This window comes from Chamaea fasciata, unplaced genomic scaffold (genome assembly GCF_029207755.1).
Source record: "Chamaea fasciata isolate MVZ Bird 193981 ecotype frontalis unplaced genomic scaffold, bChaFas1.0.hap1 SCAF_3, whole genome shotgun sequence".
Classification (NCBI taxonomy): Eukaryota; Metazoa; Chordata; class Aves; order Passeriformes; family Sylviidae; genus Chamaea; species Chamaea fasciata.
Genome location: NW_027094088.1, coordinates 112,578,968 through 112,593,789, shown reverse-complemented (window position 1 = coordinate 112,593,789; position 14,822 = coordinate 112,578,968). Strand labels below are relative to the sequence as shown.

The following is a 14,822-nucleotide window of genomic DNA, read 5'->3' as shown; positions in this document are numbered from 1 at the left end:
CCAGTTCAGCCAAACCATTCCCGGTATTCCCAATCCCATCCTGATCCTCAGACTGGCCAAACCTTTCCTGGAATTCCCAATCCCCAACTTGGCTGAACCATTCCCGGCATTCCCAATCCCCAGTTTGGCCAAACCATTCCCGGTATTCCCAATCCCCAGATTGACCAAACTATTCCCAGTATTCCCAATCCCACCCCGATCCCCAACTTGGAAAAACCATTCCCAGTCTTCCCACTCTTCAACTTGGCCGAACCTATCCCGGCATTCCCAATCCCCAGTTTGGCCAAACCATTCCCATTATTCCCAATCCCCAACTTGGAAAAACCATTCCCAGTCCCCAGTTTGGCCAAACCATTCCCGGCATTCCCAGTCCCCAACTTGGAAAAACCATTCCCGATCCCCAGTTTGGCCGAACCACTCCCGGCATTCCCAGTCCCCAGTTTTGCCGAACCATTCCCATTATTCCCAATCCCCAACTTGGCCGAACCATTCCCATTATTCCCAATCCCCGGGTGGGCCAAATCATTCCCGGCATTCCCAGTCCCCAGTTTTGCCGAACCATTCCCATTATTCCCAATCCCCAGGTGGGCCAAACCATTCCCAGCATTCCCGGCATTCCCGACATTCCCGCCCTTTTCCCCCGCCTACCCGGATCTCCGTGGCCACGGAGCACTTGACCAGCTTGAAGTTCTTGCCCAGGTTGAAGCTGTTGCTGTAGAAGCAAACCTTGAGGATCCGCATCTCCTCCTTATCCCAATCCCGATCCCGATCCCGATCCCGATCCCGATCCGTGTCCGGCGTCCCCATGGCCTCCAGGAGGCCGGGAAGGCTGCGGGAGGAGCTGCTCCGGGGCCGGCCCAGGGGCTCGGGAATCGTGCTCATCCTCAGGACGTTAGGAGCCGAGCATCCCTTCCCTGCCGGGAATGACGGAATGAGGATGGATGGGCACGGGCCGGAAGGGTGGGAAGGGAAAAAAGGGAAAAGGGGGAAAGGGGAAAAAGGGAAAAGGGGGAAAGGGAAAAGGGGGAAAGGGGAAAAGGGGAAGGAGAAAAGGGGAGAAAAGGGGGGGAAAGGGGGAAAGGGAAAAAAGGGGGAAAATGAGAAGAAAGGGGGAAAAGGGAAAAAAGGGAAAAGGGGAAAAGGGGAAAAAGGGAAAAAGGGAAAAAGGGAAAAAGGGAAAAGGGGAAAAGGGGAAAAGGGGAAAAGGGGAAGGAGAAAAGGGGAGAAAAGGGGGGAAAAGAGGAAAAAATAGGAAAAAAGGGGGGAAATGAGAAGAAAGGGGGAAAAGGGAAAAAAGGGGGAAAGGGGGAAAGGGAAAAAACGGGAAAGGGGGAAAGGGAAAAAAGGGAAAAGGGGGAAAGAGTAAGGGAAAAGGGGAAGGAGAAAAGGGGAGAAAAGGGGGAAAAAGGGGGAAAAAGGGGGAAAGAGGAAAAAAGGGGAAAAATTGCAAGAAAGGGGGAAAAGGGAAAAAAAGGGGAAAAAAGGGGAAAGGGGAAAAAGGATAAAGAGGAAGGGTAAAGGAAAGGAAACGGGAAAAGGGAACAGGGAAAAAAAGGGAAAAGGGAAAAGCGAAAAGGGGAAAAAAGGAAAAACGGGAAAGAGGGAAAAAGGCAAAAGGGGGAAAAGGGGGGAAAAGAAAAAAAAAAGGAGAAAGGAAAAAAAAAAGGAAAAGGAAAAAGAGGGAAAAGGGCAAAAGGGGGAAAAGGAGGAAAAGGAAAAGTGACACGGGATGTCCCCACCATGCCCAGAGCAATGCCCCGTCACTGTCACATCCAGAGCCACCTCCGTGTCCCTGTCACCTCCACGGTGACACCTCCGTGTCCGTGTCACCTCCACAGTGACACCTCCACGTCCCTGTCACCTCCACAGTGACACCTCCGTGTCCGTGTCACCTCCACAGTGACACCTCCACGTCCTTGTCACCTCCACGGTGACACCTCCGTGTCCCTGTCACCTCCACAGTGACACCTCCACGTCCCTGTCACCTCCACAGTGACACCTCCGTGTCCGTGTCACCTCCACAGTGACACCTCTGTGTCCGTGTCACCTCCACAGTGACACCTCCGTGTCCTTGTCACCTCCACAGTGACACCTCCGTGTCCGTGTCACCTCCACAGTGACACCTCCGTGTCCTTGTCACCTCCACAGTGACACCTCTGTGTCCCTGTCACCTCCACGGTGACACCTCCACGTCCTTGTCACCTCCACAGTGACACCTCCATGTCTCTGTCACCTCTCCAGCGTCACCTCCGTGTCCTTGTCACCTCCACGGTGACACCTCCACGTCCCTGTCACCTCCACGGTGACACCTCCGTGTCCTTGTCACCTCCACAGTGACACCTCCGTGTCCTTGTCACATCCAAGGCCGAACCTGTGTCCCCAACACCTTCAGAGCAAAACCTTTGTGTCCCTGTCACCTCCACGGCAACATCCCTGTGTCCTTGTCACCTCTAAACCAACACCTCCGTGTCCCTGTCACCCCCAGAGTGACACCTCCGTGTCCCTGTCACCTCCGGAGCAATCTCATTGCCACCTTCAGAGCAACACCTCCGTGTCCTTGTCACCTGCACAGTGACACCTCCACAGTGACCACCTCTATGTCCTTGTCACCTCCGCTCCACGTCCCTGTCATCCCCAGAGTGACACCTCCGTGTCCCTGTCACCTCCACAGTGACACCTCTGTGTCCCTGTCACCTCCAGAGCAATCTCTGTGTCCCTGTCACCTCTATGTCATCATCTCTGCGTCCCTGTCACCTCCATGTCATCATCTCTGTGTCCCTGTCACCTCCGTGGCATCATCTGTGACCCCAACATCTCCATATCGACACCTCCACATCCCTGTCACCTCCACAGTGACACCTCCGTGTCCCTGTCCCCTCCACAGGAACAGCCGTGTCCCCAGTCCCTTCAGAGCAATGTCCTCGATGTCCCCGACACCTCCATGGCAACATCGGTGTCCCCAACATCTCCATATTGACACCTCCGTGTCCCCGTCACTGCCAGACAAACATCTCTGTGTCCCTGTCACCTCCAGGGTGACACCTCCGGGTCCCTGTCACCTCCCCAGTGTCACCTCCGTGTCCTTGTCACCTCCAGAGTGACACCTCTATGTCCTTGTCACCTCCACGGTGACACCGCCAGGTCCTTGTCACCTCCACGGCAACACCTCCATGTCCCTGTCACCCCCAGAGTGACACCTCCGTGTCCTTGTCACCTTCAAAGTGACACCTCCGTGTCCGTGTCACCTCCACAGTGACACCTCCGTGTCCTTGTCACCTTCAAAGTGACACCTCCGTGTCCGTGTCGCCTCCACAGTGACACCTCCATGTCCCTGTCACCCCCAGAGTGACACCTCCGTGTCCTTGTCACCTCCAGAGTGACACCTCCATGTCTCTGTCACCTCTCCAGCGTCACCTCCGTGTCCTTGTCACCTCCACAGCGACACCTCCATGTCCCTGTCACCCCCAGAGTGACACCTCCGTGTCCTTGTCACCTCCACAGCGACACCTCCATGGCCCTGTCACCTCCACAGTGACACTTCTGTGTCCCTGTCACCTCCCCAGTCTCCCCTCCATGTCCCTGTCACCCCCGAAGTGACAAAAAAAAACCCAAAACCCTGGATGAGAATCTGGGATGATCCAAAGGGATCCCAAATCCTGCTTTTCCCGAGGATTTTCGGGATTTCCCGGGATTTCCCGGGCGCGCTGGGCTCGGCTTTGCCCGCGGGGGGAGGACAAGGTGCGGCCGAGGCTCTGGAATGTGGAATTCCACATCCGGCCGCTCCTGGATCCCGGCTCAGGTTAAAGATTAAACCGCCGGAAACCCGCCGGGAACACCGGCGACAATTCCAGAGGCGCTTCCCACGGCTGGGAATGTGCCGCCGGATCAGGGAAGGATCCAGGGAATCCTCGGAGCCGCTTCCAGAGGGAAAGGAGAGCTGGGATTTGGGATAAAGGGCTGGAGGGCCGGGAGGCGGGGAATGGAATTCCCGCTGGGAAAGGGGAGCTCGGGCTGGGATCCCGGGAAGGAATTCCCAGAGAATTCCCAGGGAGTGTCCAAGGGTGGATTTGGATCACCCCGGGATCCTGGGAAGTGTCCCTGGGATGGGATTGAAGGTCCATGAATCCCATCCCAAACCATTCCAGGATTCTGGGATCAAGGACACTCAGGATCCAGCCCGAGGGGTTTTATGGAATTCGGGGATGGAAAAGGGAAGGGAGACCCTTCCTGGAGTCCTGAGATTCCCAGTGAAATCCCTGGATCCCGAAATTCCTTCCCAGAGAGAAGTCGGGATGGGGCTGGATCCAATCCCAGGCTGGGAGAGCTGGGAATGCGCAGCTGGATCAAGGAAGGATCCAGGGGATCCTTGGATTCCAGAGGGAAAGGAGAGCTGGGATTTGGGATAAAGGGCTGGAGGGGCCGGTAGGCGGGGAATGGAATTCCCGCTGGGAAAGGGGAGCTCGGGCTGGGATCCCGGGAAGGAATTCCCAGAGAATCCCCGGCAGCGCCCAAGGAAATCTTGGATCACCCCGGGACCTGGGGATTTTCCGGGGTGGGATTTGAGGTCCCCCTGTCCCAGCCCAAACCCCTTCCGGGATCTTTTCATTTCCGGGGGTTAATTTTGTTCCTTTCTTTTCTCCCACTTTGGGGTTTTTTTTGGGGTTTTTTTTGGTTGTTCTCTTCCCCCAGCCCGGGGCCTCTCGGGGAGGAAGCCACATCCTTTGCACAACCCCCCGGGTGACACTCGGGGCCTGTCCCCTCCTCAGGTGACACCCTGGGGACAGCCGGGTCCCCTCCCCCACCTCGGCCTCCCTTCCTCTCCTCCCCCCCACCAAAAAAAAAATCCCAATCCCCAAAAAAAAAAAACCCCAAAAAACCCGGAAGGGTTTGGGGCCAGCGGGACCGTTCCATGTGGGAATGATCCCAAATCCGGAACAGGGATGGGAGCGGCCGCGGGCCGGATTTTAGGGAATTCGGGATGAAAATATCCCGGTTTGGGGGTTTTTGGGGGTTTTTTGGGGTTTTTTTTCCCGCTTTTCTCTCATTCCCAGATTTCTCCCTCCAGCCCCATTCCCACGGGGCTGGCACGGGGACAGCTGGATGTCCCCTGGGCGTGTCCCTGTCCCCATGTCCCTCCCCGATGCTCCCATGGAGCATCCCTTGGAAAAATGTCCCGAGGAGAATTCCCAGCGGCGCCCTCACGGCCACCACGGCTGGCGACACCGAGGGACACCGGGGGACACCGCTGTCCCCTCCAGCCCCGCGGGGACACCGGCGACAATCCCGCCCTTCCCACCCCGCCCGGACCTTCCCATCCCGGTTCTCCCACGTTTTGTCGCCGTCCCAAACCCCTGTCACCTCCCCCCCCTCCCCCCCCCCGCGCCTTGGGGACACTTCCCGCGGGGCTCTGTCCCCAAATTCCCCGTGACGCAACCGAGGGGACACGGAGGAAACGAAACCGAGCCCGGCGCTGCCACCAACGTCCCCTTCCCTGCCCCCCGGTGTCCCCTCCTGTCACCTCGCCCCTCCCGGTGCCACCGACGGGAGGAGGCGACACCGGCAATGTCCCCGCGGGGCCACCTCCCGCACCAGGAAGTCGCCCCGGGTGGCTCCCGGGTCCCCGAGGGCAACCCAGGGCGGCGACACGCTCGGCGACACCTTGGAGACGCTTTGTGCCCAATCCCTCGGGAATTCTCCGGGATGAGTTTTCCCGGGATCCGCCCCCGACCCCCCCCCCCCCCCCGCCCGCCCGCCGCCAGGTGAGGGGCTGGTCCCGGCGGGATTCCCGGGTGGATTCCCGGGGGGATTCCCGGGTGGATTCCCGGCGGGATTCCCGGGATGCGGGAGGCCAGCGGCACTTACGGAGGGGTGGCGGCGGTCCCCGCTGTCCCCTCGGGGTGGCCCCGCTGTCGCCGCTGTCCCCTGGGGGTGTCGCCGGTGTCGCCGGTGTCCCCGCGCCGAGCGCGCGCTCGGCGCCGCTTCCTGCTGTGACTGACTCGGGTGCGCAGAGGGACCCGGCAGCGACACCCGGAACCGGCACCGGTACCAGAACCCAACACCGACACCCGGAACAGGCACCGGCACCAGAACCGACACCCGGAACCGGCACCGGCACCCAGGAGCCGACACCGGCACCCGGAACCGGCACCGGCACCCGGAACCGGCACCGGCACCAGAACCCAACACCCGGAACCGGCACCGGCACCCAGGAGCCGACACCGGCACCCGGAACCGGCACCGGCACCAGAACCCAACACCGACACCCGGAACAGGCACCGGCACCAGAACCGACACCGACACCCAGAACAGGCACCGGCACCAGAACCGACACCCGGAACCGGCACCGGCACCCAGGAGCCGACACCCGGAACCGGCACCGGCACCCGGAACCGGCACCGGCACCAGAACCGACACCGACACCCAGAACAGGCACCGGCACCAGAACCGACACCCGGAACCGGCACCGGCACCCAGGAGCCGACACCGGCACCCGGAACCGGCACCGGCACCAGAACCCAACACCGACACCCAGAACCGGCACCGGCACCAGAACCGACACCCGGAACCGGCACCGGCACCCGGAACCGGCACCGGCACCAGAACCCAACACCGACACCAGAACCCAACACCCGGAACCGGCACCGGCACCCAGGAGCCGACACCCGGAACCGGCACCGGCACCCGGAACCGGCACCGGCACCAGAACCGACACCGACACCCAGAACAGGCACCGGCACCAGAACCGACACCCGGAACCGGCACCGGCACCCAGGAGCCGACACCGGCACCCGGAACCGGCACCGGCACCAGAACCCAACACCGACACCCAGAACCGGCACCGGCACCAGAACCGACACCCGGAACCGGCACCGGCACCCGGAACCGGCACCGGCACCAGAACCCAACACCGACACCAGAACCCAACACCCGGAACCGGCACCGGCACCCAGGAGCCGAAACCGGCACCCAGGAGCCGACACCGGCACCCGGAACCGGCACCGGCACCAGAACCCAACACCGACACCCAGAACAGGCACCGGCACCAGAACCGACACCCGGAACCGGCACCGGCACCCGGAACCGGCACCGGCACCCGGAACCCAACACCGACACCCAGAACCGGCACCGGCACCAGAACCGACACCCGGAACCGGCACCGGCACCCGGAACCGGCACCGGCACCAGAACCCAACACCGACACCAGAACCCAACACCCGGAACCGGCACCGGCACCCAGGAGCCGAAACCGGCACCCAGGAGCCGACACCGGCACCCGGAACCGGCACCGGCACCAGAACCCAACACCGACACCCAGAACAGGCACCGGCACCAGAACCGACACCCGGAACCGGCACCGGCACCCAGGAGCCGACACCGGCACCCAGGAGCCGACACCGGCACCAGAACCGACACCCGGAACCGGCACCGGCACCCAGGAGCCGACACCGGCACCAGAACCCAACACCGACACCCAGAACAGGCACCGGCACCAGAACCGACACCCGGAACCGGCACCCGGAACCGGCACCCAGAACCCAACACCGGCACCCAGGAGCCGACACCGGCACCCGGAACCGGCACCGGCACCAGAACCAGCACCCGGAACCGGCACCCGGAACCGGCACCGGCACCCAGAACCCGAATCGGGACCCAGCACCCAACAGTCAGCATCCAACGCCGGTAAAAGGACCGGAACCAGCACCCACAATGACACCGGGACCAGCACCGGCACCAGCACCCAGAACTGGGACTGACACCGGCACTGGAACTGGCACCAGCACCCAGAAATGGCACCGGGACCAGAACCGGGACCGAGATCCAGGACCCAGCACCCAACACCGGGATCAGGACCAGAACCGGGACCCAGCACCCAACACCGGGATCAGGACCAGAACCGGGACCAGAACCGGGACCCAGCACCCAACACCGGGATCAGGACCAGAACCGGGACCAGAACCGGGACCCAACACCGGGATCAGGACCAGAACCGGGACCCAGCACCCAACACCGGGATCAGGACCAGAACCGGGACCAGCACCCAACACCGGACCCAGCACCGGGACCAGCACCAACCCGGCCGCTCCTGGTGCCGCTGGAATTCCCATTCCCCTCCAAAACTCCAAATCCCAGATCCCACCATCCCAAAGCGCCTCCGCCGGGTGGGAATGGGATGTGGGAATTCCGCAGGAATTTTTGGGAACGGGGCCGAGGGACTCACCCCAGAGCTCATCCCGGCCTCCAAACCCTCATTCCTGCATCCCAACCGGAGCCATCCAGTGGGATCCCGGCTCCTCCCGGGGAAAAGTGAATCCCGGGAGCCGGGCCGCGATCCCGGGCCGTGTCAGCATTCCCGGGAAGCGCAGCTCGCCTCCCAGCCGGCTCCCGATCCACGCAGGTGCTCCGGTGACTCATGGGATCATCGCTCCGTTTCCCAGGGAACAGCCGGGAACGGCTCCCACTCCCAAGCAGAGAATTCCCGCTGGGTAAACCGGGAACGGGTTTATCCCCAGGGATCATCCAGAGGGATCCGACCGCCCCGACTGCGCTCGGGATCCCGCAACGGGTTGGGTGGGATGAGACCTTAAATCCCAATCCCAAACCCAAGACGATCCCGGGATGCTCCAGCCGTTCCTTGGACACTCCCAGGGATTCTCTGGGAATTCCAGCCCAGCCAGGAATTTCCACCCCGAGCTCCCCTTTCCCACTGGGAATTCCATTCCCGGCCCCTCCAGCCCTTTATCCCAAATCCCAGCTCTCCTTTTCCTCTGGAAGCAGCTCCGAGGATTCCCTGGATCCTTCCCTGATCCAGCCGCACATTCCCAGCTCTCCCAGCCTGGATCCCGGGCCCTTCCCGGGACGTTCCGCAGGGAAAGCAGGAACGCCCCAAAGCCCGGGAAAAGGGCTTGGAGCAGGGATAGAGCCGCTGGGCCCTCTCCGAGGGATCCCAAAAATCCCTTCCCATCCCAGGAGAACCCCCAAGGCGGCCGGAAGCGTTCCCAGGATCTCCCGGATCCCGTCGAGTTCCCGCCGTGGCGCCGTAGGGTCGTGCCCCACTCCCGGCGGTTATTCCAGCTTTTCCAGAGTGGGAAAACGTCGGAGAGGGTGGGTGGGGTTGAGAGCAAGGCTGGGCAGAGCCCCAAATCCCAACTTCCCTGTATCCCACTGCTCCCCAAATCCCAGCTTCCCTGTATCCCACTGCTCCCCAAATCCCAACTTCCCAAATCCCACTGCTCCCCAAATCCCAGCTTCCCTGTATCCCACTGCTCCCCAAATCCCAGCTTCCCAAATCCCACTGCTCCCCAAATCCCAGCTTCCCAAATCCCACTGCTCCCCAAATCCCAACTTCCCTGTATCCCACTGCTCCCCAAATCCCAACTTCCCAAATCCCACTGCTCCCCAAATCCCACTGCTCCCCCAATATCCCAGGTTCCCTGCATCCCCTCTCTCCTGTATCCCATTTTCCCATGTTTCCCACCTCCCCCTGCATCCCACTTTCCTGTGCTCCTCTTTTATCCCATTTTCCCTGTATCCCATCACCACCTGCATCCCATTTCCCCGTGCTCCCCATTTCCACCTGTATCCCATTTTCCCATCTTCCCCTGCATCCCATCTCCCCAGACGCCCATTTTTCCCGGGCATCCTGTTTTCTCTGCTTCCCTTTTTTTCCCTCGCTTCCCATTTCCACCTGCGTCCCATCTCCTCCGCTTCCCGTTTCCCCCGTAATTCCCATTTCCCTTGCATCCCGTCCCTCTTGTATCCCCTTTTCCCGTGTTTCCCACCTCCCGCCGCATCCCGTTTTCTCCGCTTCCCGTTTCCAGCCGCATCCCAGTTTCCTGCGCTGCCCATCTCCCCTTTGATCCCACTTTCCCGCGCTTCCCAGCTCCACCCGCGTCCCCCTTTCCCCGCGCTTCCCATTTTCCACGCATCCCATCTCTCCCGTATCCCGTTTTCCCGGGCTCCCCATCTCCCTTTTCATCCCGTTTTCCCCGTATCCCATCTCCTCCAGCTCCCCACTTTTCCCCGTTTCCCATCTTTCCCCGCATCCCCCTCTTCCCCTCTGCCGTGTCCCGATCAGTCACGGAGCCCCTTCCCGGGAATCCGACCTTTTCCCGGGAATCCGAGCCATTCCCGGGAATCCGCCCCCCGCCGGCAGCGCTGCCGCCCATCCCACGCGCGGCCGGAGGTTGGGAATGACTCAGGATCGGGGAGAGCAGGGAAAAGGAACTCGGCGTTCCCGATGTTTGTTCCCGACGGATCGGGCCTTCCATCTGGGAAGGAAGAGCTCTCCAGATGGGAGCAGGGCCTCCTGGAATTCCGGGATGTTGCCAGGAAACTTCCAGGAGGGTCAGGGATCCTCAATCCCACACTTTTTTTTTTTTTTTTTTTTTTTTTTTTTTTTTTTTTTTTTTTTTTTTTTTTTTTTGGGATCTTGGGAGTGTGATTCCCGATCCATAAAAACCCCGGGGCTTCCGGCTGTCTGATGCCAGCCTCCTCATCCCCAGCCCCGCAGCCAATCCCAGGAATTCCACGGGATCCCAGGCATTCCATGGGATCGGGGAGTGGGGAGGTCACTGCATCCTCCCCACAGGGGAAAATTCCCAAATTTCAGGGAATTTTTTTTTCCCCAGATTTCCAAAGGATCTCTTGTAATCCTCATCCCGATGGAGATTTCGGCCATTCCGGGAGCGATCCCAGGAAAAGACATCCCGAAGCATCCCCAGCCTTTGGAAAACCCCAAATCCCGAATTTTTCCGGCTAGAAAAGAAGGAATTCCCACCTGGCGCCCTCTCCACTCGTTCCCTGCCCAAAAACGATCCTGGAAAAAAAAACTTGGGAATTCGTTTTCCAAGCCTGTGCTGATTGAGATCCCCACATTCCCGAATCATGGATGATCCATGAATTCCTGCACACGGATTTTCCATCAGCATTCCCAAACTAAAAACGGGTCCAATGCGGAGGAAAAGGGTCAAAAGAACCGGGAAAAGCTCCCAAAAATTCCGGCCTGGGAGGTGGAAAATCCTCGAGGGAATTTTTCAAGGGAATGTCGGGAGTGTGTCTCGGGATGAGAGACCCGTGCCAGAATTCCAGCCAAATCCATGGAATTCTGAAGGGGGGGGGGGAACAAAACCTCCCCCCCTCGGGAGCAGCATTCCCAAACTCCTTCCAGCAGGATTTGGGAAGGAAGTGGGAGCTGACATTCCCGGTTTCCTCGGGAATGGCTTGGAGCTGGGAATGGGGCAAGGAAAGGGAAAGAGGAGGATTTGGGACCAGACAATTCCCGAGGTGCCGGGAATTGGGGTTTGGGAGGTGTCGGCACCGGGGGTGGATTTATCCCGTTCCCGCCGGAATTCCAGGCTTTCGGGCAGAAAATTCCCAGGAAAAATGCCAAGCTCCAGCTCCCCCAGCACGCCCCCCCAGAGAATTCCAGGCTTGGAGTTCATCCCACTTCCCAGTTTTCCCGGATCCCTCTTAATTCACTTGGGAAGCGGGAGATTCCTGGCCCGTCCCTGATCCAATGATCCCAACGCATCCCAAACTTTTTGTTTATCCGTAAAATCCCCAAATCGCTTTGAGTCCGCCCCTCCCGGCATTCCAGGCGGGCAAAATGTGGGAATTCCGCTTCTCCAGAGGGAATCCGGCTGAGTTTGGGGAAAATCCGCGGCTGTAATTCCACAGGGAGGGAAAAATCCCTGGATTCCCATTCCCGGATGGAGCAGATCCAGGTGAGAATTCCCGAGCTGCCTCCAGCTGGGAGAGGATTTGGGGATGGCGGGGGGGAATTCCCAGCTGGAATTCCTCTGGGATTGGGATTTTAGGGATAAAAGCCGGGCAGGGGAATACCCTGGGTGCTCCCAGGGGGAAATTCCCAGCGGGAAAAGGAAGGGCCTGGAAGAATCCGCGGGAATTTTGGTGCCTTCCTTTGCTCTTCCTTTTCCTCCTCCTTTTCCCTCTTCAAACCCCATTCCCAGATTTGGATCGGGAAGGGAAAGGATCCCAAATCCCAGGTATCCGTCATTCCCACGTCTCCATCATTCCCACATTCCCATCATTCCCCTTTTCCCATCATTCCCGTGTATCCCATCATTCCCACACTTCCACGACTCCCAGATATTCCTCATTCCCACATTTCCTTCATTCCCAGACAGCCTTCATTCCCATGCATCCATTATTCCCATATTCCCATCATTCCTGTGTATCCCATCATTCCTGTGTATCCTTCATTCCCACATTCCCATCATTCCCACATTTCCATCATTCCCATATTCCCGTCATTCCCATGTATCCATCATTCTGATATCCCTCATTCCCATATATTTGTCATTCCCGTATCCCCGTCATTCCCATATCCCTATAATTCCCAAATATTCCTCATTCCCATATTCCCATCATTCCCATATTCCCATCATTCCCAGATATTCCTCATTCCCCTACTCTCATCATTCCCACATTCCCACCATTCCCATCATTCCCAGATATTCCTCATTCCCCTACTCTCATCATTCCCACATTCCCACCATTCCCATCATTCCCGGATATTCCTCATTCCCATACTCCATTCCCGTCATTCCCACGTGTCCGGTGTCAACCCCTTAATCCAAAATCCCCTTTGTTTTTAAATCCAAAATCCCATTCCCACTTTTTCCTCGGGAACCTTTCCCGGCGCATTCCTGCTTGGAATACTCCCCAATCCAACGGCTCCCCATATGCGTATCGATATTCCCGTTTTTCCAGCCCTCAATCCCCAGCTGGAAAAGCTCGGATCGCCCCTGGAAAACCCTGGAGATGCCCCAGGGCCGGGATCAGGATCCTGCCGGGAGAAGAGCAGGGAAAAGTCGGATCCCTGGAAAATCCCGTGGAATCCACAGCCCTGGGAATCACTTCCCAGCCTTTGGCCTCGCTTTTCCTGGGATGTAACAACTCCACCCCTCCAAATATCCCGGTTTTCCCAGGATATCCTGGTTTCCCCCAGATTTCTGGGAGGCTCCATGGCCTCCGGAGCGCCGGGAATTCTGGAATTCCAGCACCTCCTTCCCTCTGGAGCCATCCCAGCCCCACCCAAGGCTCCTTCCTGGTGCTTCCCACCTTTCCTGGGAAGCTGCCGCCGGAATTTCCCCAGCAGTTCCCGGGATTTTGCCGGGAGGGATTTTTTTTGGAGGCGTTTTTGGCCCCGGCTCCGGAGTTTTCCGAGGTTTCCCGGGGGCTGTCGGGAGCCTCGGCCTCTTCCTGTTCCCTTTTTCCTGCCACTTCCTCAAAACAGCCAGCCTCGCCGGGATCCCAACGTTCCCGGCCTTCCCGCGATCCTGCCTGGGATCCTGCCTGGGATCCTGCCTGGGATCCGGCCTCGGATCCTGCCTGGGATCCTGCCCGGGATCCTGCCCGGGATCCGTGCCTGCGCTTCTGGGGATCTTTCCTGGGATCCTTCCCAGGATTCTTCCCGGAATCCATCCCATAATCCATCCCGGGATCCATCCCTGCTCTTCCCGGGATCATTCCTGGGATCCTGCCCGGGATCCTGCCCGGGATCCTTCCTGAGATCCTTCCTGGGATCCTTCCCAGGATTCTTCCCAGAATCCATCCCAGAATCCATCCCTGCTCTTCCTGGGATCTTTCCTGGGATCCATCCTGGAATCCATCCCTTCTCTTCCCGGGATATTTCCTGGGATCCATCCCGGAATCCATCCCTGCTCTTCCCGGGATCCTTGCTGGGATCCTTTCCGGGATCCATCCCCATCCTTCCCAAGATCCTGGCTGGGATCTTTCCTGGGATCCTTCCAGGGATCCATCCCTGCTCTTCCCAGGATCCATTCCCAGCTTTTCCAAGATCCATCCCCCTCCTACCCAAGATCCTTCCTGGGATCCATCCCGGGGGACAACGCAGCCAAGCCAGCCCAGTGGGATTTTCCCTGGGAAAAGCTCCTTTGATCCCGGTGGGATTTCCCTGACGGTTATCCCGGGTTTTACCCCTTCCTCGCTGGAGGAACTGCGGATATCCCACCCGGAAAATTCCCAAATTTCCGGCCAGAAAAAAACCAAAAAACAAACAAACCAAAAAAACCCCAAAAACAAAACCAACGGATCCCGACGCTGCATTCCCAGCCCTCGGAAAAGCTCGAGGCTGGATAGGGATATCCCAGGGGTTGGGATTTCCCGGGATATCCTGGAGGCCGCGATTCACACCCCGCTGCCGGGATTCCTCACCTGCAGCACCTCCGAGATTCCCAAATCCTTCCCGATTCCCGGCCGGACATTCCCTGCTCGTCCCTGTCACCTCCTTGGGACATTCCCTGGACATGCCAATCCCAGCGATCCGGCAGTGGGGTCATCCTCACGGATCCCGAGGGAATCCCGGGATTCCCTGGATGCACCAAACCCCAACGGATCCACAACATTCCCAGTTCCGGAGCTGCCCCAGCGCCGGGGGGATGAAAACAAACAAACCCTCGATTCCAGGGAATTCCCGATCCTCGGCTCTCACATTCCCAAAAATCCCGAGCCCACCTCCACCACCCTCCTCCCTGCGGAGCTCATCCCGGTTTTCTCACCTGCCCGGAATGTTGGGAAGGGGGCGGCCACCGCCCGTTCCCAGCTCCTGCTCCCAATTCCCTCGGCTCTTCCCGGCGTTTCCCGAGGCTTGGGAAGCGCCTCTCACCTTCCCGGAGCTGATCCCCCGTGTCCCGTCCCGCTGGCTCCCGGCGGGATCGGATCCCGCGGCTGCTGGGATCGCTTCCAGAGAGCGCTTTTCCCGGCATGAAAAAGTGGGAAGCCGGGAAAACTCCGGGATCCCCCTCAGCTGCGCCAGGCGGGGATCACCTTTTGGGATC

The 14,822-nt window shown here is 59.5% G+C and overlaps 1 protein-coding gene across 4 annotated transcripts in view; it reads right to left on the bottom strand.

Moving 5' to 3' along the window:
• Window positions 1–14,822, bottom strand: part of PTK2B (protein tyrosine kinase 2 beta) — a 41,458-nt gene that overhangs the window by 23,969 nt on the left and 2,667 nt on the right. For 2 of the 4 annotated variants that reach the window (XM_066180150.1, XM_066180152.1), the window contains one exon: window positions 649–914. In XM_066180150.1, the coding sequence (XP_066036247.1) occupies window positions 649–914 (266 nt within the window). Of the gene's footprint in view, window positions 1–648; window positions 915–5,862; window positions 5,942–14,543; window positions 14,795–14,822 lie in introns of those variants that run through there. The other 2 variants (XM_066180153.1, XM_066180154.1) reach the window with 2 other exon arrangements.